This window comes from Octodon degus, unplaced genomic scaffold, assembly GCF_000260255.1.
Source record: "Octodon degus isolate 3935 unplaced genomic scaffold, OctDeg1.0 scaffold00010, whole genome shotgun sequence".
Lineage (NCBI taxonomy): Eukaryota > Metazoa > Chordata > Mammalia > Rodentia > Octodontidae > Octodon > Octodon degus.
In genome coordinates, this window is record NW_004524586.1 from 19,290,935 (window position 1) to 19,311,359 (window position 20,425).

General features: G+C 55.1%; 2 protein-coding genes across 4 annotated transcripts in view; one reads left to right on the top strand and one right to left on the bottom strand.

Moving 5' to 3' along the window:
* Positions 1-11,635, top strand: part of Fam53b (family with sequence similarity 53 member B) — a 123,308-nt gene extending 111,673 nt beyond the window's left edge. For all 3 annotated transcript variants that reach the window (XM_023708906.1, XM_023708908.1, XM_023708907.1), the window contains one exon: positions 9,469-11,635. In XM_023708906.1, coding sequence (XP_023564674.1) covers positions 9,469-9,834 — 366 coding nt within the window. In that variant the 3' untranslated portion in view covers positions 9,835-11,635. The remainder of the gene's footprint in view (positions 1-9,468) is intronic.
* Positions 11,636-16,819: 5,184 nt separating this feature from the next.
* Positions 16,820-20,425, bottom strand: part of Lhpp (phospholysine phosphohistidine inorganic pyrophosphate phosphatase) — a 158,017-nt gene continuing 154,411 nt past the window's right edge. Inside the window, exon 7 of the mRNA XM_004625590.2 lies at positions 16,820-17,459. Coding sequence (XP_004625647.1) covers positions 17,363-17,459 — 97 coding nt within the window. The 3' untranslated portion in view covers positions 16,820-17,362. The remainder of the gene's footprint in view (positions 17,460-20,425) is intronic.

Consider the following 20,425-nt stretch of genomic DNA (forward strand, 5'->3'; position numbering starts at 1 on the left):
AGGGAAGTGCCTATTCACTGAGCCATCTCCTCGGCCCCTTATTATTACTTTTATAGCTCTGGATTTGGAGTTTTAGAAAGGCCTTTCTATCCTGAGATGATGACAGAATTCTCCTGTCTTTCCTGCTAGTGGTTTTATAGTTTCATATTGCAATCTCTGGTTCTGAGGCACTTAGCCTACGTATGGTATAAATGTGCAGACATCCTCCTTTAAAAAAAAAATTAGGACCCATTTGTCTGGAGACGATGTATTAAACATTTTATCTTTTCCTCCGCTTTGAGATTCCATCTTTATAATAAACTGAGTCTATTTTAGAGCGTTCTCTTATTTCACTGGTCTCCTATTTCATTAGACCCTTTATACCTGTGTTAATTATTAAGGCGTTATACTAAGTTTTAACCTATTCTGTGGTATAGGTCTGTCTGGTAGGTCTAGGTTTTCTTTATTTTTCTTTACAGAGCTTTGATGACTAATCTTGCTTATTAAAAAGTTGAAACAAAGCAGCTTGTCTTAAGATCATGGGATGAAGAATGCTTTGCTATCTTAGATTGGGATTTTATTGGACTTCTGAATTAATTTGGGAAGAACTGACACTCTGTCAGGCTAACTTTGCATCGATGACACAGGATGATGTCTGTGTGTTCAGTTCCACTTCGCTGTTTCTTCAGGGTTTTATCAGTTGTGTGAGTTCTTATACATTTCTTCCTAGATACTGGTCTTTTGTGTTGCTGGCATGCTTCTTTGCTCTTGAGAGCCTGTTTTTGTTATAAACTAGGGCAGCTGAGTATGCATTCTGTACCAGGAGCCAGGCTCCTAGACCCCTTTCCATCCAGTGCCGTGTGCACAGGGAGCCGGAGCCATGGAGAGACTGGGGAGGTAGAGGCTCAGGTTGACCAGCACCCTCCACAGGTGGGCTTCATTCCTTTAATCTCCAAACAAGTCTGGGGCTCTGACTAGCCTCTTCTGAATGAGAAATTGAGGCTCAGAAGCTGAGTGATACATGAAGCTCCCAGCGGGATGCCAGCCTCTTCCACCCCTAATCCGGCCTGAGGCCTGTGTGCTCTCCTGAGCACGGCCTGGGAGTTACAAGGTCTGTTAGCTGTGCGACTTGGTACAAATCTCATCGCCTCCCGTGGCCTCAGTCTGCCCATCTGGAAAATGAGGTGGTTGAACCAGGTGCTGGTTTGCTGTCTTTCCCAATAAGCATTCCTTTTCTCTGCATGTCCTTCACAGAAGCCAGTTATCTGGAATGGAGACGCAGGCTCCTGGGGCAGAGGTGGGAGGGCCCCAGTGTTCAGCGGTTCTGTGTCCTGGTCGGTGATAGGGCCCCTGGAACATCCAGCTCCAGGCAGCTGATCCCCAGCCCCTTCTGGAGCCTGGAACCCAACTCTGTGCCCCTCCGTGCTGCTGCGGTGCCCTTCCTGACAGGCTGTTGGTTGAGGCTGCCCTGTGGGCTCGGGCTGCATTAGTTTTGGCCCTGTGCCAGAACCCTGTGTGCTTTGGAAAGGTCCCTTGACTTTTGTTAGGTCTCTTCACACCAAGCTGCAAGCGAAGTGGTTTCACCAACTCCGTCCTGAGTGTGTGCTGGCCAGAATGCATGCCACAGAAACAAAGTGTTTGTTTCCCAAGTGTGAGAGCGCCAGGAAGCCCTTCGCCTTTGGTGTCTGTGCCCTCACTGTTCAGGCAGACCATCTGCCGTCAGGGCCTGGTGCAGAAACAGCGCCCACCACCATGGGCTGTGGGCACCAGCAGAGGAGCAGCCTCTGGCTAAGCGCATCCTGTGGGCTGTGGGAGCCTGGGCCTCCAAGGCCTGTTCCACCCACTGCACCCAAGGCTGTAGGCCCAGCAGCCCTGAGCCAGTGCTGGAGCCTGTCAGTGGGGCCAGGTAGCAGGGCACACAGAGGAGCGAGAGGCCTGCTTCCAAAGGGAGTACACAAAGCTGGGTTTAGTGGGTGGGAGCTTGCCAGGGAATAAGGTCATGTGGGCCTGGGTAGCCCAAGCAAGGAAAGTGGCCTAAGCAGAGTGGCTGCAGAGGAAAGTTCATTCACATGGCTGAGGCTGGCTGTGGAAGGAGCCAGAGCACATGGGGCAGTGCTGGGGAAGTGGTGGGCTTACGGAGACGGTTTGGCCCTTTGGGCACCACTCTGTGATCACTTTATAGAGTTCTAGTCCAGCTGAATTGATTTTTGTGCACCCAGTTATGAAGAGCCTCCTTTCCTGGCAGCCCATTGGGTTACCAGTGACAGCAGAGTATACCAGGTCTTGGGACAGAGATGGCAGGCTGGGGTTGCAGGCCCTTTACTTGGCCTTTGGAGGCCCCGGAATGATCACCCCAGCTTCCAGGGGCCATGGGTCATTTTCCTCCTAGTTTGTCTCCAGCTAGGCCCGCCCTCAGCCTCCCCAAAGGCAGGATGTGTAATATAATGTGACAGGAAGGGTGCCTGGAGCAGCATGGGTGGGTGTCCTGAGAGGCACCAGGGAACAGCTGTGAGTCCCTAGGGGGGGTCCCTGAGCTGGGGGCTTGTCTTCCCAAGGTGACTGTCCAGGTGGCTTGGTCTTGTAGCAACACAGCACACCTGGCTCTAGCACCACCTGGGCCTCTCAGAACTAGAGGTGATATCAGCGATTTGGAGCAAACCTTCCTGACCCTCTGTTACCTTGTGTGAGAAGAGCCAGCCTGAGCGGTAAGTCTTTCTAGTCAGTCCCCCACCCACGTGGCTCCTAGGAGAAGGTCACAGTCCTTCCAAGCACACGTGTCAGCTTCCGCAGAGGTGAGCTTAAGATGCAATCCCAGCCTCAGCTTGGCAGGCATTTTCTGGCCCTCACTGGGCCTTTGCTTCAAGAACCTGTGATCTGGGAAGATCAGCAGGGGGGCTGGTGAGATGGCTCAGTGGTCTAAAGCACCTACTTAGAACAAGCTTAGCAAAGCACAGGGACCACAGTTCAATCCCCCAGTACCACATGCCAGCCAGCCCCGCTCCCTGGTGGGCTGAACTGGCCACACACACACACACATAAATAAATAAAATTAAAAAAAAAAAAAAAGATCAGCAGGGCGCTGGGTCCTGCCTGGAGCCCCTGCTGGCCTTTTTTTCAGGCCTTGACCACCAGATTTCCCTGTCTGCGTTTTGTAGCCAGCATTTTCCTTACTGCAGAGGGTAAGGACACGATTCAGACTTTCAAGGGCCCAGAGGTGAGCAATGCACAGAAATAGGCTGAGTGTCACGCTGTCCCTTTATTAAGTGGGTGCCGACATGGACCTGGGTGAGCACGCGCCCGATCGGCCTGGGCAGTGCTTCCAGCTGTGGCAGATGTGAAGCCAAGCTGCCGAGAGGAGGAGGCTTACAGAGCCTGGGCAGACAGCCCCAGCCGAGGAGAGACCTGCTGGGGCTTTCAAGCACAGGCACCGTCTCCCCTTTCCTCCCTCCCATTTTTCCCTCTTTCTCTCCACTCCTCTCACCTGCCTGACCCTGGACCAAGCCCCAGGCGGGACAGCCTCTAGCAGAGGAGCCCTTCCCTAACATCTCTGGCCCCAGGAGTAGGGGCAGCAGCTGCCTTCATGAAAGGGTACAACCTTCAAACAAAATTCAGATTTACCAAAGATAGATTAAAGCTAGGCCAAAAATATGTCTGTGCCTTTTTCCTTTTCAAAAATAGTTAAAAACAAATAACAAAACAAAACAGAACATACCCATAAAAAACCACATGCTCTGCTGTCCTGGTTGTTTCCATGCCAGCAGCAGCAGCACAAATGAGACTGAGAACATTCCCCGCGCTCCTCGTGCCGGCTGTCCACTCTCACGGCCTAGTGTGGCCTAGTGTTTTCTTAATACTTGCACGGTTCTGTTCTCCCGCAAGTGTCTGGAGGAAATGCCTCATTCAGGCAAAGCCTGAGGCCAGGCTCACTGCCCTGCTGGGCCTGTTGATGTCCCAGTTTCTTGAGTAATTTGAGGTGGCTCCCTGAGGCCCAGGAGACAAAGTAAGTCCATAAAATTGGATTACAAAGAGGAGGATAGGCTGGGGAGAGAGCTCAGTGGCGTAAGCTCCTGCCTGGAAAGCTCAGGTCCTGAGTTCAATCCCCAGAACCCCCCACCAAAAAAAAGAGGGTAGCACTGAAGAGAGACACCGGAGGCCACAGAGTTTGGGGACTTCTTGTCTGAAAGGGCAGCACATATATCCCTGGGGAGATAGTGTGTCAGTCAGCTGCCAAGAGGAAGTCTCCTATGGGCACTGTGCTTAGGGCACTGGCTACTTAAGGAGCAGCGTCCCTAGCAGCCAGGACTCCTGAGCTCTAGCTCTGACAAGCAGGTGTGACGTGCAGTGCTTGGCTGATGTCCCCCATCCAGCCCCGAGAAGTAGGACTGGAGCTGGGGCTGCGGTGAGTGGTTGGTGGAGGGAGGCTCCCAGGAGGAGCCCAAGGGGAGGCTGTGAAGCTGGGCCTCAGCCTGGCGCCCGGGAGTGTGGCTGGCACCTGGGGCCTGATCCAGGCTGTAGCCAAGTATGACCCTAGGCTTTCCAGTCCAGAGCAGTTCTGGAAGGGGTAGCTATGAGCTGTCCGCAGCCAGCAGAGTGGGGGTTCTGGGGGCTGAGGGATTAATCTGCCTGGGGCACCATCAATACCCAGTTTCCCTCTGTCTGCTCCTTACTCCTTAGCAGCCCTACACAGTAGCACCTGATTCTCCAGGCTCCTGAGTCTGCGTGCCTTGCTGTCTTCTCAAGGCCATGGGCTCAGGAGATGAGAACAGCCCTGTTAGGAGAAACCAGGACCCAGGGAATTGCATCGTCTGCTTTCAAACACATCTCTGCCAGCTGTCCTTGTCCCCAGATGTCCGCTTCTGCAGGTGGGGCAGGGCTCCTGAATGTGGGGGCCTCTTGGCCCCCAAGCAGCAGTAATGGGGGAGCCCTGGGGTTTCCCCCTGCCTCATGACCCATTCTGCAGCTCAGGGGAGCCCTGTCTGCAAGCTCCCCTGCTGCCTAGGGAAGGCAGCACTAGCAGGTCTGGCTGAGCAGGCGAGGGACCCTCCGTGGGCAGCAGGAGGGGGAAGAGTGTCTGTTCAGTTAATGTTTGGGGGGACAGGGATTTGGTTTTCAGCTCGTACCTTGAAAGGAAAGGCCCCTTTGGCTCTGTGCCCATGACCCAACCAGACCTCCCACCCAGGAGGGTACTAAAGTAGTTATCTCCATAGAAAGACCCTAAAGAAGAAGGGACATTGCTTCTGGCTGGGAAGCCACAGGCAGCTTCTGAGGTGGGTATCGAGGGAGTGACCATGACCTCTGTTGTGGCTAGCTGGAGCTGAGGAGGATGTGGTGGGAAAACCCTGGTGTAGTGGAGCTTTGTTTTTTTTTTTTTTTCATGCAGGGTCTTGCTACACAGCTTGGGCTTATAGTAATCCTCTTGTCTCAGCCTCCTCAGCACTGGGATTATAGACGTGCTACACCATGCCCAGTTCCGAGGCTGGCATGGCATGCAGTCCCAGGGGTCAAACTTGGGACCTTGCACTTGCCAGGCCGGTGCTTATGCCACTGAGCTATTTCTCCAGCCCAGGGGCCTTTTTCTTAAGTCACCCTACACAACAAGCTGCTGTTGTTGCCTTTACAGATGCTAGGAGCCTGTCACTGTCTCTGCCCATTAGCCTGGGGCCACATGGACAATTCAGGTGCTTTGTTACCTTGGCAGGCAGGCCTCTGCCTGAGTAGGCGCCCCATCCCAGGGCCAGGACTGCATCCCAAGAGAACAGAAGTTGGCAAATGGGGGACAGTTTGTCCTGGAGCAGCTGTTTCACCTTGGAATGATATATTCATGTGATGATTTGTACTTTGACGTTCTTCGCTTTCTCCAGACATTTCTGAGGGCATACAGGCCTCCAGGTCTCTAGCAGGCCCATGCAGTGCTCTCAGTGGGAACGGTCTGAGCTGTTGCAGACGCTGGGCAGGACTCTGCCTGAGGGCATGGTGGGCCCAGGCAGCTGCAGGACCGGATGTGGGTGCGCTCTGGGCATCTACTCACCAGGGCACTCTGGGCAAAGCACACAGCTGCCCCATTGTGGCAGCCACATTCCTCTGAGCAGGTGGGGTGTGCCACCAGCTGGGGCATTGTGATGGCTTTTGGTTTTCACTGTGGCTAAAATAGCTGAGTTTTGATTCAACAGAACATTCAAGGTGACACCTGGATTCACAGCCAAGAAACAGGTGCCTTTGAGGAGTGGGTCCTGGGGTAGAGGTGTCCAGTGGCATTCATGATTTGCTTATGACAAAATTTACCAACTAAATCTTACAGCTTTTTACTTGCTACAAAGCAAAAAGGACCCAATTATTCCACATAGCTTGGGCAAGGGTGGCCCTGCAGAGCCCTGGGCCACCCTTATCTGATGCACAGCCCTAAGCCTGGAGGTTAGGAAGTCTTGTCTGAAGCCACTGTGCCATGTGGGGCCAAGGCTGCACCTATAATAACCTGCGGGCCCCTCTAGGATGGAGAAGAAAGGAGCCCGCAGCACCTTGCTGCAGGCTGTCGCAAGGCTTAGGGCTTAGAGTGGGCAAGTTAGGGAATACAGAATTTATTTCTTAGTTCCAGGGGCCAGGAAGCCTGCAGCAGGTTCCAAGCCTGTGAGGGCCTGTTCTTCACAGATGGTGCCCTCTGGCTGTGTCCTCACAGGGCAGAGGGGCACAGGAGCGCCCACTGGCCTTCCATCAGAGCACTAATGCCATGCACGAGAGCTCTCCTCTCGTGGGCCAAGCACCGCCCAAGGCCCACCTTGTAGTACTCGTGCACTGATGCAGATGCACACATTCAGAGTGTCCAGGCCACCACATTGGCCATGAAGTCAGGACCTCCCCACTGCACTTTGGGCCATGTTCCAGACAAGATCGTGCAGGGCAATAGCTGCAGCAGGAATGAGAATGCGGGCACAACCTCAAGCTCTGAGCATGGGCACTTTCTGGTTAGGGTTCACTTGAACCCAGCTCCCCTTTCCCTGTGCCTGTATCCCGCAGGAAGCAGGTGCACTACAGACATGGCCTTCCCAGGAACCTCTGGCCGCTGTGCCTGCCAGAGTCTGTTACTTGAGACACTTGGGCTTAGGCTGGACTTGGTGTTTCTTCTTACACATCTGCTCAGGCAGGGAACAGGCAGCGTGGCCAGGGAGAGGAAAGGGTAGGTCTTCCCCTGTGGCTTCCGAGTCCTGGCTTGTCCTGGCCTCACCCTAGGCCTGCTCATCCAGGATAGCCTGGCCCAGGCACACACAGCTTGACATGCAGGCTGGGCCTTCTTCTCTTTCTTGTGTGCCACCCTGCTTAGCTGCTCAAGAGAGTGGCTGAGGGGCAGAAGGAACCACAGAGATCCATCCTTCTAGGCATCTGGGGCCTCTGCCATGCCGGGTGTCAGATTCACCTTTGGAAAATGCTGACCTGGGAGTGTTTCTCCAGTGGGAGAAGGAATGTGGTCTGGGCACACGGGGGATGCCCTGAATCCTGGCACAGCCCAGGGTGGGGCTCACAGCAAGCTCTGGGGCCTCTGTGGTCTGGGGTAGCATCTCTGGTTGAATTGGTGGCCTGGTCCCTCTCTGCTAGGTCCTAGTGCTGTCCCTGAGCCTTTCCCTTTCTCATGGAGTTAGAAAGTTCCAAGAGCAGGTAGATTTCCTCTGTGGAGTGTTCACGAACGATGAGCACAACCCCAGCAGGCACAGCCAGCTTCCGCCTTTTATTTTCTATCTGCTGAGCCTCTTCCAGCAGCTCATTTGCTGTTGACAGCCAGTGGTCATTTTTATTTCAAAGTCACACACACACACACACACACACACACACACACTACAGCCTTTGAAAGGATCAGGGCCCTTGGGACAGACAGGTCTGTGCTCATGGCATTGGTGGGTGTGTGGGGCCCGAGACACAGGTGCTCCAGGTCCCGGCTGCAGAGAAAGCAAAGGCTGTAGTTCCTGTCCCTTGGTCTGTGTACAGCTCTTCCTTGTCAGGATGTCTAGGGCTGGGCCTGCACCATGAGTACCTGCACTGCCATAGCCTTTGTCCTGTCTGCTGCTACACTAAGCATCTGGCTTGGAGAGGGCCCAGATTTGTCCACCTTGAGGGCTGCTGGGTATCTGCACCCACCTGTGCACTGGCAGACCTGTGCCCTCTTCGGCGGGCGGCTCCAAGGAGCGCTGGCCTGCACAGCCTTGAAGCTGTGTGCAAGCCGCAGCTGCGGCTTGGTAGGCCTCAGAGCAGTGCGGGCAAGCAGGGAAGCTCTCATACAGCCATGTTCTCTCTGGGGCCTCCCAGGGCCCTGTGAGAAAGCAGAAGCAGCCTGGAGCCGGGGCTCCTCTGGTGCGTCAGTGGGGATGCCCCTCCCACGCAGTGTCTGTGGGAAGCCCAGGCCACAGCCCTGTAGACTCGACATCTGCATCTCCAGACAGGGCCTAGAACTCACAGACACCTGGCTCCTTGGGTAGTTCTGATGTGCCCCAGGCTCAGGGCATCAGTGCACACAGGAACACAAGCAGAAACCCAGCCTGTCTCTCCCTGGCCAGTCACTGGAAGTGGGTGGCGTGGGCAGTGTGGCCCCGTGTACAGCAGTGCAGCCAGGGATGTTTCCATTTAACTCAGACCTCTTCTCATGGGGACACTGCTTTGTGTGCGCATGCCAAGCTCACTGTTCCCTGTTTGGGGTGGTGGCACACAGATCAGGCCTGGAAGTATACACTGCAGCTAGCCATCCTTGTGTGGGGACTTGAGCTACTCTGTTTTTAGAATGACTGGGAATATTTATGTAAGGGCTGGTAGTGTAGCTCAGGGGTAGATCATGCGTTGAACACGTGCAAAACACCTGCCAAATACTCACATTAGTGAATTTCTACACATACCTTAAATTATCCTCAAAGTAAAAATCCTAGTACATTTGGATGGGCTTGCATGGGTTCTATAGCCTTAACTTCAGCCAACTTGGATTGAAAAAAATTCAGAAAAAGCATCCATACTAAACACGTGTAACTTCCTTTTCTTACCACTATTCCCTAAATAATGTAATATTCATAGCATTTACCTTGTAATAGGCATCGCAAGTAACCCAGAGATTAAAGAATATGAGAATATGCCTGGGTTCCATGCAAGTACTGCATCATTGTACATCAAGGACCCAGGCAATGAGGGTCCTGGAGCCAGGCCCAGATGCAGAGGGACGGTGTGGAATGGCTACATTGAAGGCCGTCCTTCTGAGAGGTGGACAGGAAGTAGTGTGGGTCTGCTTCGCTGCAGCTTCCCCAAGCTGGTCATTTACCTTTTTGCTCTTTGACAGTCAAGTAGGTGAGGAGCTGAGTTTTGCATTTCTAATTAGCACAGGGTTGGCCGGCCACAGTGCTTCCTCATGAGTACAACCTGGAAGACCAAGTACCAGCAAGGCTCTGGGTCAGTTGTTTTGGGTGCGTGACTTCGGGAGAGAGCGTGGCCCTTTTAGTAACCTGTGTGTCTGCCCTTTCACAGAATTGTCAGACCTTCAGCAGCCTCAGCTGCCTGAGCACAGGGACGGAGGACTACAGCCCCCAGAGCCCCTTCGCTGTCCACACCAGCAGCACTCGGTCCTGGGCCACCTTGCTCTCAGCTTCCAGCCCAGGGGGCAGGACCCCTGCTGGGACCCCAGTCCCTGAGCCTTTCCCCCCCTCCTTTGATGACCATCGCCTCATCTGCCAGGAGGACCTGTCCTGTGAGGAGTCAGACGGCTACACCCTGGATGAGGACTGTGGCAGAAAGGGGGAGCTGGCCCCAGCCTGGAGGGACTGTGGAGCCACTGGGAACAGCCTCTGCTCCCTGGATGGCGAGTTGGACATTGAGCAGATAGAGAACAACTGAGGGGTCGGGGCCCTGGTCCAAGCTGGGGCTGCTTCCCTTTGGGCCCTATATGGACACTTGCAGGGGTACCCCAGGGAATTGTTCTCTGGCTCCATGAAAGCTGGTTGGGCCGGGCCCATAGTGGGCCACCTCAGCTGCTCACCAGCTGCCCAGCACATCAGCCAGCAGGTCCACGGAACTACTGTAGCCCACAGAGCAGCTTTTTCGTTTGTTCTTTTCTGCCTTGTTCCTTGTGGGATGTTGGCAGTTATTCCCGGCAGGGCTAAGCCCACATTGGACCCCTCAGTGGGGATGTGGTGGTGGGGCTCAGGGCCAGGTCCCTTGGGCCGTGTCTGGGCCCTGCTGGCCCCCTCAGGTTCGCTCGGAGCCGGCCCCAGTCTTTCATTCCGTTTATTCTGTGCCTTTTTTCCCAGGCCTCTGCTCCTGGGAAGGCTTGGGGAACACGCCTTCTGTCGTAACAGCAGAACCATTTGGCCTTAATCCTGCATGGGGGCGCTGGTGTGGTCCTCTCAGAGGGTCAGCCTGGGTCTAGACTTGTGCCAGGAAATGACTCAGTCGTGTTGGAGGCCATCTGCATCTGGCAGATGCTTGGTGGACCTGTCGGCTGAAAGGCAGAGCCACTTGCCCCTCGAGGTCACGGAGCACCTGCTCCCCCATGCCCTGGGAGGGGCTGCCAGGCTGCTGGCAATGGCAGCCATCTCCATGGTGCACCAGCCCCTGAATCACGAGCTTGGTTCATGCAGGCGAGTGAAGAGATGTCGTGACAGAAGGGCGACTTCCTAAAAGGAATGTGAGCAGGTGCACAAGTCCAGGCCCTGTGCAGGCTTCCCGGGTGAAGAATGTCTGGGGCGGTTCTTGGGGGCCAGGGAGGGCCTTTGCACTCCCTGCAGCATCCCCAGGCTCTCCAGTGTTCACGGGCACCGGGCTTTAGTCAGAGTACACTGTTCCCTGCAAGACATGCAGCCCTGTCTGCGGAGGGAGCCGTCCTGGGTGTTGTCTGCCTAAGGCAGTGCAGCCACCAGCCCCTCCCCTGGCACAGCCCTCCCTCCGGCTATGTGCTCAGGAGCCCCCAGCCCACCTCACACACATCACAAGGCTCCATGCTCTGGGAATCTGGCTTTTAGCAAACTTGGCATCTTCTAGGAACAATAGCAAGTGCGCTTGCCTATGAATGGCTCGCGTTCCCATGAGGCTGAGCATCTCTGGTGTGTTCTGCTTTCGCTGAGGTGTGATCAGGACACTTTCACAGTCACTTTGCTTTGCTTCCCTTCCATGGACCTGTGAGCGCCTCACTTCTGCAGGTGGGTCCAAATGCTTCTCACCTTTCTCCAAGAAAAAACCTGGTTGAAAAACTTTAATTTTAAACCTTCACATTTTATTACACCAGAGGGGTAGTGGCTCTGGTTCTGATTTGTAGCTGGCAGTTCTTTAAAATCAGCCAGAAGGTGCTTGCAGGAAGCCCCATCTACATGGCCCCCAGTGGCCACGTGGACAGCCTCGGGGTGGGGTAGCAGAGCACTGTGCCTGGCACAGTTTGTGGGGGGACCTGGTGCAGCTCAGTTTGCCGTGGCTCCTACTGGAGGCCTGAAAAGCCAAACCACAGTGCAGGCAGCGCTGGGCAGACAAAGATGTGGTACCTCAGTCCTGCCTGCGGATGGTGGAGGCCCTGTCTTCTCAGAGCAAGTCTAGAGGAAGAGGAAGGTAGTTGAGAGCATGTGGCCAACACATGTCAGTGCCTGTCCCCCAGAAAAACAGGGTGGGGGTTCTGGTACCTGGTGTGGTCATACCAGGGGTGGGACAGAGGTAGGCTTCCATCAGGTCCTCTCGGTGGGGCCAGCAGCCAACAGCTACCATTCCTAAGGGCTGGGATAGGAGGTACCTGCTGGCAGGTGTGTCAGCGCTCTAGTGTGGGTGACCTGTCCTCAGACCCTATCCCCTACCATGTGGTGGAAGGACAGCCACTGGGGCTCACTGAGCCACAGCCCCGTCCTCTTCACCTCCCCCTGCCCGGGGCACTTCAGGACAGATGCCCAGGCCCATGTGGCATTTGGCCCTCTGCAGCCTCACAGGCCCTTTTAACTGTTCTGATCCCACTAATACTCGTGGACACAGCAGGGCACCTGAGGGATAAGATGGTGTCCATTCTGGTTCCAGAAAGAAATGACCCCCAGTTCACTTTGTGGTTTAGATTGGACAGAGCGGGCCTCATCGAGGAGGTGGCCCACTGACTTTTCGGTGGCCACACCATTCTGTGCCCCCTCTGCTGGCCCCAGGACTCTGCTTTGGTACTCCTGGGCGGGAGGAGCACCCAGGAGGTGGGCTCACCCTCACCAGCGTGGTAGCCTGAGCTGGCGTTGGCAGCCGAAGCCTTGCCTTCTCGGGTCTGACTGTGAGTCCTGCCCTGGGTGGAGGCTGAGAAGGTTGAGGTCTTGGAGAGTAGGCTAAGTCAGGCCAGCCACATGGCTGGAGGCCTGGAGGAGTGAGTGCAAAGGAGGAAGAGGGGTTTCCTGACACATGGCGTCCCCATGCTCTCTGGAAGCCACTGGACAGGAGCTGCCTTCCGTTAAGGTGCCGGGGCCGCAGCCCAGCGTTTACATGACTGCAAACCCTCTTGCCTTATTCTCGGGCAGTGGAGGCCACAGCCTGGCCCAGAGCTCAGGAAACACTCATGTCCAGGCCCCAGGGATCTTGTTCTTGTCATACATGGGGATTTTCATTCTGAGAAAGCTTTACTTTTCAGTACCACTTTTGTATCAGAAAAGGTTTTGAATTTGTACGCTGAATGAAAACTTAAGGAAAAGGCCACATAAAAATAAAAACCAATTTTGAGATGGGGCTCCCAGTGCAGAGGAGTGTGATGCTCTGACACTCCCAAGGGGCGTGTCTGCCCGAGCAAGCTCCCACCGCAGCTAAAGCACATGCTCAGGCCTGTGCCCCACATGTCCCTGGTGGCCATGGGATGGAAGCTGAACCCCTGGGGCTCTGCCCAAGTAGGTGGTGATGCTGCACCTTGCCACAGCCATGCTGCTGACCAAACCCCTCCCACTGGCGCCAGAGAAAACTGCTTAAGAGAGATGAGAAAGGCTTAACAAGCTGCAGCCCCAAGTGGAGCTCTTGTAGCCGAGGTAGGATAGTCTGACCTAGCATAGTTTGTTGGCAAATGAATTGAGCTGTCGGTGCGTGGGGGCAACGTTGGGAGCTGGGGGACAGACAACACGTAGGCCACACTAGGGTTATGTGTATTGCTCCCGCACCCCTGCAGTGTCGCCGCACAGAGCTTCAGGAGTCGCAGCAGCAGCCAGGGTAGTGCTCTGCCAGGTCCTGCTAGAGTCCAGCAGTCTGCACCGAGGCCCTGGGTCGGTCCTACCACCGCTGCCCTCCACATCCTGCCCTCCCACGCAGGCCATGACTGTCTTGCACTAGAGCCGCTCTAGTCTCAGGAATTTGCTTGTTACTTTTACTGTGTAAATAAAGCTTCCTGGTTCAATACCCAGTTACTGGGGTATGGCTTTGTGGTTTCTGTTGGACACGGTGAACTGGCAGGTCCTCCTCCCCTCTGCCCTCTGCCCTCTAGGCTTGGGGAAGCACAGATGTCACAGTCTTTGTCACAGAGCTGGAGACAGGCTTCCCTGAAGGACGGAGACGCTTGCGTCACCTGTGGGCGGGAGTGGCGGAGGAGGCTCCTGAGAGCTGGTGGGCTCAGCTTCAGCCTTGGTCAGAGGCAGGGCTGTGTGCATCGCACTCCTCGTCTTGCTACAGAGAAGTAACCAGCCTGACCTGGAGCTGGAAGGCCACCAGGACAGCCCAGAAGGTGGGTGGCCCAGGCTGGCCTGCCAGCTCTAGGGCTTTGTCTTATTTTTCTCTGGTTGCTGAGACAGAATACACCCAGAATTAAGGAAGGAAAAGTTTACTTACCTCACAGTTAGCAGAGGTTTCAGTCCATATGGCTGGCTCCAAACAGAGTGGGCATGGAAGAGGGCAGCAGTTCACGGCAGCAGAAAACAGCGAAATCAACAAGAGGAAACAAGGAATAGCAGCTGCTAGCAAGCCTCTCAACCTCCCATTTACTGCCGTCCGCCCCAGGGCCTGTGTAGCACTCACACCCACAATCCCAGCATTGAATCATGAATGAATCACAAACTCCAGAAGCCCACCGCAGGACTGCGCATGAGGCTGTAGGGGGAGAACTAGACACAAACCATCTTAGGGCCTCTATCTCCAGCATAGGGCCAACCTCCACTTCCTGGGCTATGAGGACACCAGCACAAACAGCTCAGCTTAGTATGGGCCATACACAGTCTGCTTCCTGGCCCTTCAAACTAGGTTCCCCGGGAACAAAGCTCGGGAAGGACAGGGTCAGCAGCCCCAAGCATAGCTGTAGGGAGGTATACTCCATTTCTGTAACCCATCCTTTGTTATAAAAATCTGTCCTTTAGAGTTTTTGCCTCAACCAGCTGCTAAGGCCTGAGGAGCCTCTCGGAGTGAGCCCTGGAGTGCTTTGCTTTCTGGGCTGTTTCCAACAGCAGATCCTATATTACATAAGGTCTATGAGCACCTTGCTCAAACAAAGGTGAAGCGAGGCTACTAGGATGCAGTGGGCCCCATCCCTCTGCAGCTCTGCCACAGCCAGGGCCAGCAATCCACTGATCTTAGCCCCTCCTCTGCCTTGCATATCGGGTGCATGCCTGGAGGGGCAGAGGCCAAGGGAGGTTTCTATAAAGCCCAGTGTGGGCCCCTGTGTTACCTGCCTGAGGGGAGGGCACAGAGGAGCCCGTTACCTCTACCCCAGATGGCTCTCCAGCCCTCTGCCCTGGTGCATTCGCCCCACAGCTGCATCCTCTGCCCAGGAGGTTTGGTAAAACCAGGACACAGCTCCCTGACAGGCTGTGGAGCTCCCTGGGCAGCAGCTCCACCTGCTGTTCTGCTGTCAGGCCCAGGTGTGGGGCTCATCCCATCACAGTCCCCAAGCCAGGCTGGCTCACAGGTGCATCTGACGGGGCCCCGGCGGCAGGCAGACCCCTTGTCTGTACATAGGGATCACAACCCTCATGGGCTTCCATGACAGAAGCAATGCCACCCCCACCACACTGAACGCCAGCACTGTCCAGAGGCTGAGAGGAAATGTGCCAGTCAGGGCAGAGGCCAGACCTTGAATGGAGTTTGGTTTTTTATATTTTTCTGTTAAATTTCATACAATAGTGTATGTATTGCTTCTATAATCAAAAAACAAATCAAAATTAAAGGAAAAAAAACCCACCAAGCACCCAATATATTTATCATCTGAGGGAAAGCTGGAGCTCTCAGGAATCATGCTGGGATGCCCTGGAGCCCCCTGGAGGCATGCCACATGTCAGTCCCTCCTGCATCACCACCTCTGCTCTAAGCCGAACATGCAGGAGCCTGTCCACCTGCCTAACCATCTGCCACAGGACACAACACAGGGTCAGCAGCAGCCAGGGCCACGGTAGGGGAGCCTTCCAGAAAGACTAAAAGAGAAAGGAATGCAGGACCAGATCTTGATTTGGCTCTCCAATCAGTCCCTTACTGCTCGATGGCCCTTGGACAGGTAAGTCATGGTATCTCCTGTGCCTCAGGTCATCTGTAAAATGGGAAGAATGACAGCATCTACTTCACTAAGCCTGCTGTAGCTCGGAGAGCAGTGTTCTCTGCCAAGTGAAAGGCGGAGCGTACACATTGCACCAAAGCAACTCTTCAAGAGGAGTCATCTCGGTTTATCTTGGAGACCAGCGTCCTTCCTCCATGCAGGTGGCCCTGACTGCACACACTTGCGAAGGGGAGCTAGGAAGGAAGGCCACTTAAAAATGGAAGACAACGGGAAAACAGACTCACAGCACACAGTACCATTGCATCGCTCTGCAGCTGTGCTGGCGGCCACATCCGGGACCTGCACATGCTCCTGTCCTAACAGGCTATGATGGGGGCTCCGTCAAAGAGCAGCCATCTGTGTATTTCACATCTGAGAGGCCAAAGGCCTTCCCTCAGATGCCAGTGACACCAGCTTGGCTGGTGGCCTCACGCCTTGATGAAAAGACCTGGCCACTGTTTCCTCCTAATCCTGACAATAGTGGCCAGCATGTCCGCAAGACCCTTGTCACCTCATGGCTAGTGAGCCATGGGGACTCTGGCTTCAGGGTCTAGTCCTTTATCACTGCCTGCTTGGTTCAACAGAAGCCCTGTTACAGAGGGCCTGACTTCTTTCATGGAAAGCTGCTTCCTGAGATTTCTCGGCGGCTTTGGAGAAAAACAGCAGTCAAGGCAACCATTCAACACGCTGACTTTAAAGCTGAAAGGGGTGAGGAGTGAGGTGGGGTACAGAGGCTCCACAGCTTGGGTCTGAAAAATGCTCTTAGCCATTGGGGCCTCCCTAGTGAAGCGCTGTGGTTGAGATGTGGTCTAAGGGAGTTCTCTCAAAGGTTCACACACTGACGGCCTGACTAGTCAGGGTGGCAGGAGCTGCCAGGGCCTAGATGGAGTCTAGTCGGAGAGCAGTAGGTCAGCTGGGTATGTGCCCTGGAAAGGGAACTTGTACCCTGACTCTGGCTTCTTTCTTCCCCACCTGACCTCCTGCTGTGTTCCTGTGCCAACGTGCCACCAGGAGCCGATGCCCAGCTGATCCAGGGGCTATGTATGCCCTTTGTCTCCAAAAGTGAACTAAATAACCCTGTCTTTTTAAAGTTAGCCCGCCTCAGTTATTCTGCTGAAATAATGAAAAATGAACTAATAGGGGAAGGCAGTGCCAGTGTGTGCCCCGGTCTGACTTTTCCCAGGTGAGGCTGAGAGTGGCTCAGTCCCCCCTGGGCCTCAGTTTCCTTACCTGTTAAACAGAGATCAGATAAGTGGTCATACCCCTGCCCCTCTGACATTCAGTGGCACCAGCACATGGCAGGAGCAGGGACAGTGTTTGACACCCTGCCAGGTCCCTTTCCCACACCCCACGGGGTCCTTTGTAACAGTCAAAGCCAGGTCGAAGGCTGCTGGCCCATGGCCAAGTTTATTGAGCCATTGGTTTCTCCTGTACACACAGGCGTGACACAGGCTACCCTGGGCGGGCTCCCGCGTGCTTTCTGTGCCTGCAGCCTTGAGGACGGAGCTGGGGACTGTGGCTCTGGAAGGGGGCATCTTATTTCCGGGGAGGGCGAGGGCTCATCAGCCACTCCCCTGAGCAGGGGAGGCTGGCTTGGCTGGGGGTGCGAGGTGTGTGGACATGGAGCCCTGGGCCTTCTCAGGCTCTTGAGCCGGACACTTGGGTGTGAAGAGGCGGTGGGCAACTCAATGACTGCATCCTGCTGGGGGCAGGTGAGGACTCGGGTCATTCTCTGGAGGCCTGCTGATCTGAGCCACCTCCTGGACCTCACCCTGGGGACAGACCTGTGCCTGGCAGGCTGGGAGGGGGCCTGGCTGGTTCCGGCCCAGGGTCAAGGCAGCCTGGAACTGCCCTCACCTGCCCGTGCCAGGCGAGGAGGTCAGGGGCAGTGGTGGAAGGGGCTGAGCCCTCTCTGCAGGCCTGTCACTTGTCCAGATGCTGCAGCAGCAGGTCCACAGCCTCTGCAAGGTTGTCCACATAGCCATCAGCTTTTACTTCTGGATGGTGCTCATCACTGGGCCTGGAGAGGGGGCCACACGTTAGTTTGATGGAGTATCAGTCCGGGTTTCATCACTATACTAAATGCCTAAAGTTGTCTTAAGTTAAGCTTTATTATACACTGAAGCTCCACAGTGAGACCATTGCTTGGCTTCTGTTAACAGCAGATGGCATCATGGCAGGAGGGAGCGACAGCGGCCAGGCTTTCCCAACAGCTCACTCTTGAGAAAACTCCCCCCCAACACACACACCCCTCAGTCCCGCCCAAGGGCAGTGTGCCAAGGACCAAGCACTAGGCTCCATCTCTTAAGGATCCAGCCCCTTCCCACACTGGAGACCAAGCTCCGGCCCATGAACCCTGGGCTGCACCCGAATCTTAGCAGCCAAGGATTCCACAAGAACCCCACCATGCGACTGCAGCAAAGGTGCTGTCCAGCACCTAGTGCAGGTCTCGCCTTACCTCCTCTCCCACCTTCACAGGCACGCATGCCTCCCACTTAAAATTCCCTCCTTCTGACACCTCCCCAGATTGTCTCCGGTTAGGTACAAAGCCTGCAGCCAGGAACCACGGGCCTCGGCTCCATCTGTGCATGCGGCAGTAGCAGCACGCTGGGGACAGCAGGGTCCTGAGCTTGGCACCAAGCTCTCTGGGGACTCAGCCCCCACCCCTGGCCTGGCCTGGGCTGGGGGAGGAACAAGCACGTGTGCACTGTGGGGACCCAGAGCCTCGTACCATCGGTCAGTGCCCTTTGAAGCCACTCTTGCCTGATATGGAAGGTACCAGGCTCCTGGAAAAGCCACTCTGGCTGGGGTTCATCCATTCACTAGTGCTGTCCTGAGGCCTGACTGGAAGCTGCCTATGGGGCCCTGCTGGGGGATATGGGGTCAGGGGCTATGGTGGAGTCCTGAAATTGGCAAGGGCCACAGGCAGACCTGTAGCTAGGAGACAGGACCCCGCACAGGAAGAGGTCGGGGTGGGCTTGTCTTGACAGTCATTTGAAAAGGCAGGACCTCATTCCAGGACCTTAGGCAGCCCTCCGCACTGTTTCCAGGCTGAGCCCTGGCTTGGCACCCTGGGAGAGATCAGTGGTGTTTGGCAGAAGGTAGGGGCTGACCCTCTGCAAGCCCTGCACTCCTGAGGGACACGCTGGAGGGTGGCCTCCCCGGGAAAACCAGCACCACCACCTCAGGAACTCCCACCCTGGCCTGGAAGTGGTTGAGTTGCTCTTGTAACATCTAAATGACATCTTGTCCCTTTCAAAGAGTTTTGTTTAATGAGCTTTACCCTAAAATGACAGGCATGTGCAGAGGCATTTTTTCTTTGTAAAGGTTTCAGGGCCGGCCAGATAGCTCAGCAGACTAAAGCACCTGCTTAGGCAGAGGCAGCAGCCAGTGTGCCGTACCAGCCCTGCCCCCGGAGTGTGCTGAGAGGGCAATTAAGATTGGGTGTGGTCGGGGGGCTGGTGAGATGGCTCAGTGGTCTAAAGCACCTACTTAGAACAAACTAAAAGCACAGGGACCGCGGTTCACTTCCCCAGCACCACATGCCAGCCAGCACCGCCCCCTGGTGGGCTGAGCTGCCCCCCTCTACAAATAAATAAAATTAAAAAAAAAAAAAAAAAGATTGGGTGTGGTAGTGCACGTCTAATCCCAGCGCTTGGGAAGCTGAAAACAAGAGAATCACTACAAGTCTGATCTACGCAGTGAGGCCCTGTAGACCCTGTACTAAATACATAAAAAAAATAAAGGGTTTCAGTTTAGTGATCTGCAGCTTGCCTCCTGGCAGGGAGTCTCTGCAGGGAGTGTTGAGGCTGCTGGACCTGGAAGGGGGAGCTCCAGGGGTAGCCCTTAGGAGGGTGGGGCAGCAGAGACATCCTTTACGACCAGGGAGGGTACAGCCTTTGGCTCTACCCAGTCCCTAGGCCTCCTCACCGATGCCCGTGTCCCCATGCCTCCTCCCAGGAACCCCCTTGTTCACCCATCTTCTTGCGTAGTGCAGAGGCCTTCGCTACCTAGAACGCTCTCCTAGCACAGCAGCCACGGGTCTCGCAGATGCTGTTCCCACACATGCTCCAGGGGAGAGGTGGTCACTCCCACCTTATGGGAAGAAATGGTCAGAGAGGTTCAGAGCTTTGCTCAAGGTCACAGTGGGGAGGGAGAGGAGGTCTGACCCAGTTCTAGTCCCAGAGTAGCTAGGTATTTCCAGTCTTTCCAGGAAGGGCACTAGGGTCCACAGCACCTCTCCAAATACCAGGGCACCCATCCATGCCAGCACCAGTGGACATCACTCGCTGGCCTCCCTGAGTCAGGTGATTCTGCTGCTTCACGAGAGGTGCCTGCCAGGCTGAGGCCACAGACCATAGGCCTTGGGGACAAGTGTGCAGGAACTACCCACTTCACTGGCAGGTCAAGGTGGGCAGACCTGTGTGTCAGTGCTGGTACTTGAAGGCTAGGGTTTCCCTTGTGTTGTTGAGACACAAGTGAATGAGGGTTGCAGTGAAGACTTTCATTATCCTGTGTCAGTGCGGAACTATGTTGGTCACCGTCAAAGAGTACAGGGTGCAGACACAGCAGAAAACTGCTGATACCTACTGTCACCCACCAGCTGCTCCCCTAAGAGTGCACGCAGCCGATGCGCCCCTATAGGTCACCAGCAGACTTGTGTTAGGACATTCCAAGCAGCCTTTGAGGTAACGGCCAAAAACCCAGACCCTGCCCAGACGGCCCCCAGTGGGGGATAGAAAGCACAGATCTGTACTTCAGAGCAGCACCCTCTACCTGGGACAAGGTCTCTGCCACTGTGGTGAGCAGCAGACGCCACACTCAAGGAGTACTGAGCACCTCAGGGTGCTGGAGGGCTGCACCCCAAGAACGCTTGCTGTTCCCTTTCATTGTTCTTTACTATGAATGCTCAACCTCAGAAAGTCACTAAAGAAGCCAAATTTGACGCTCAGGTACAAGAAATCCATACCACCGCTGGCTACTCTG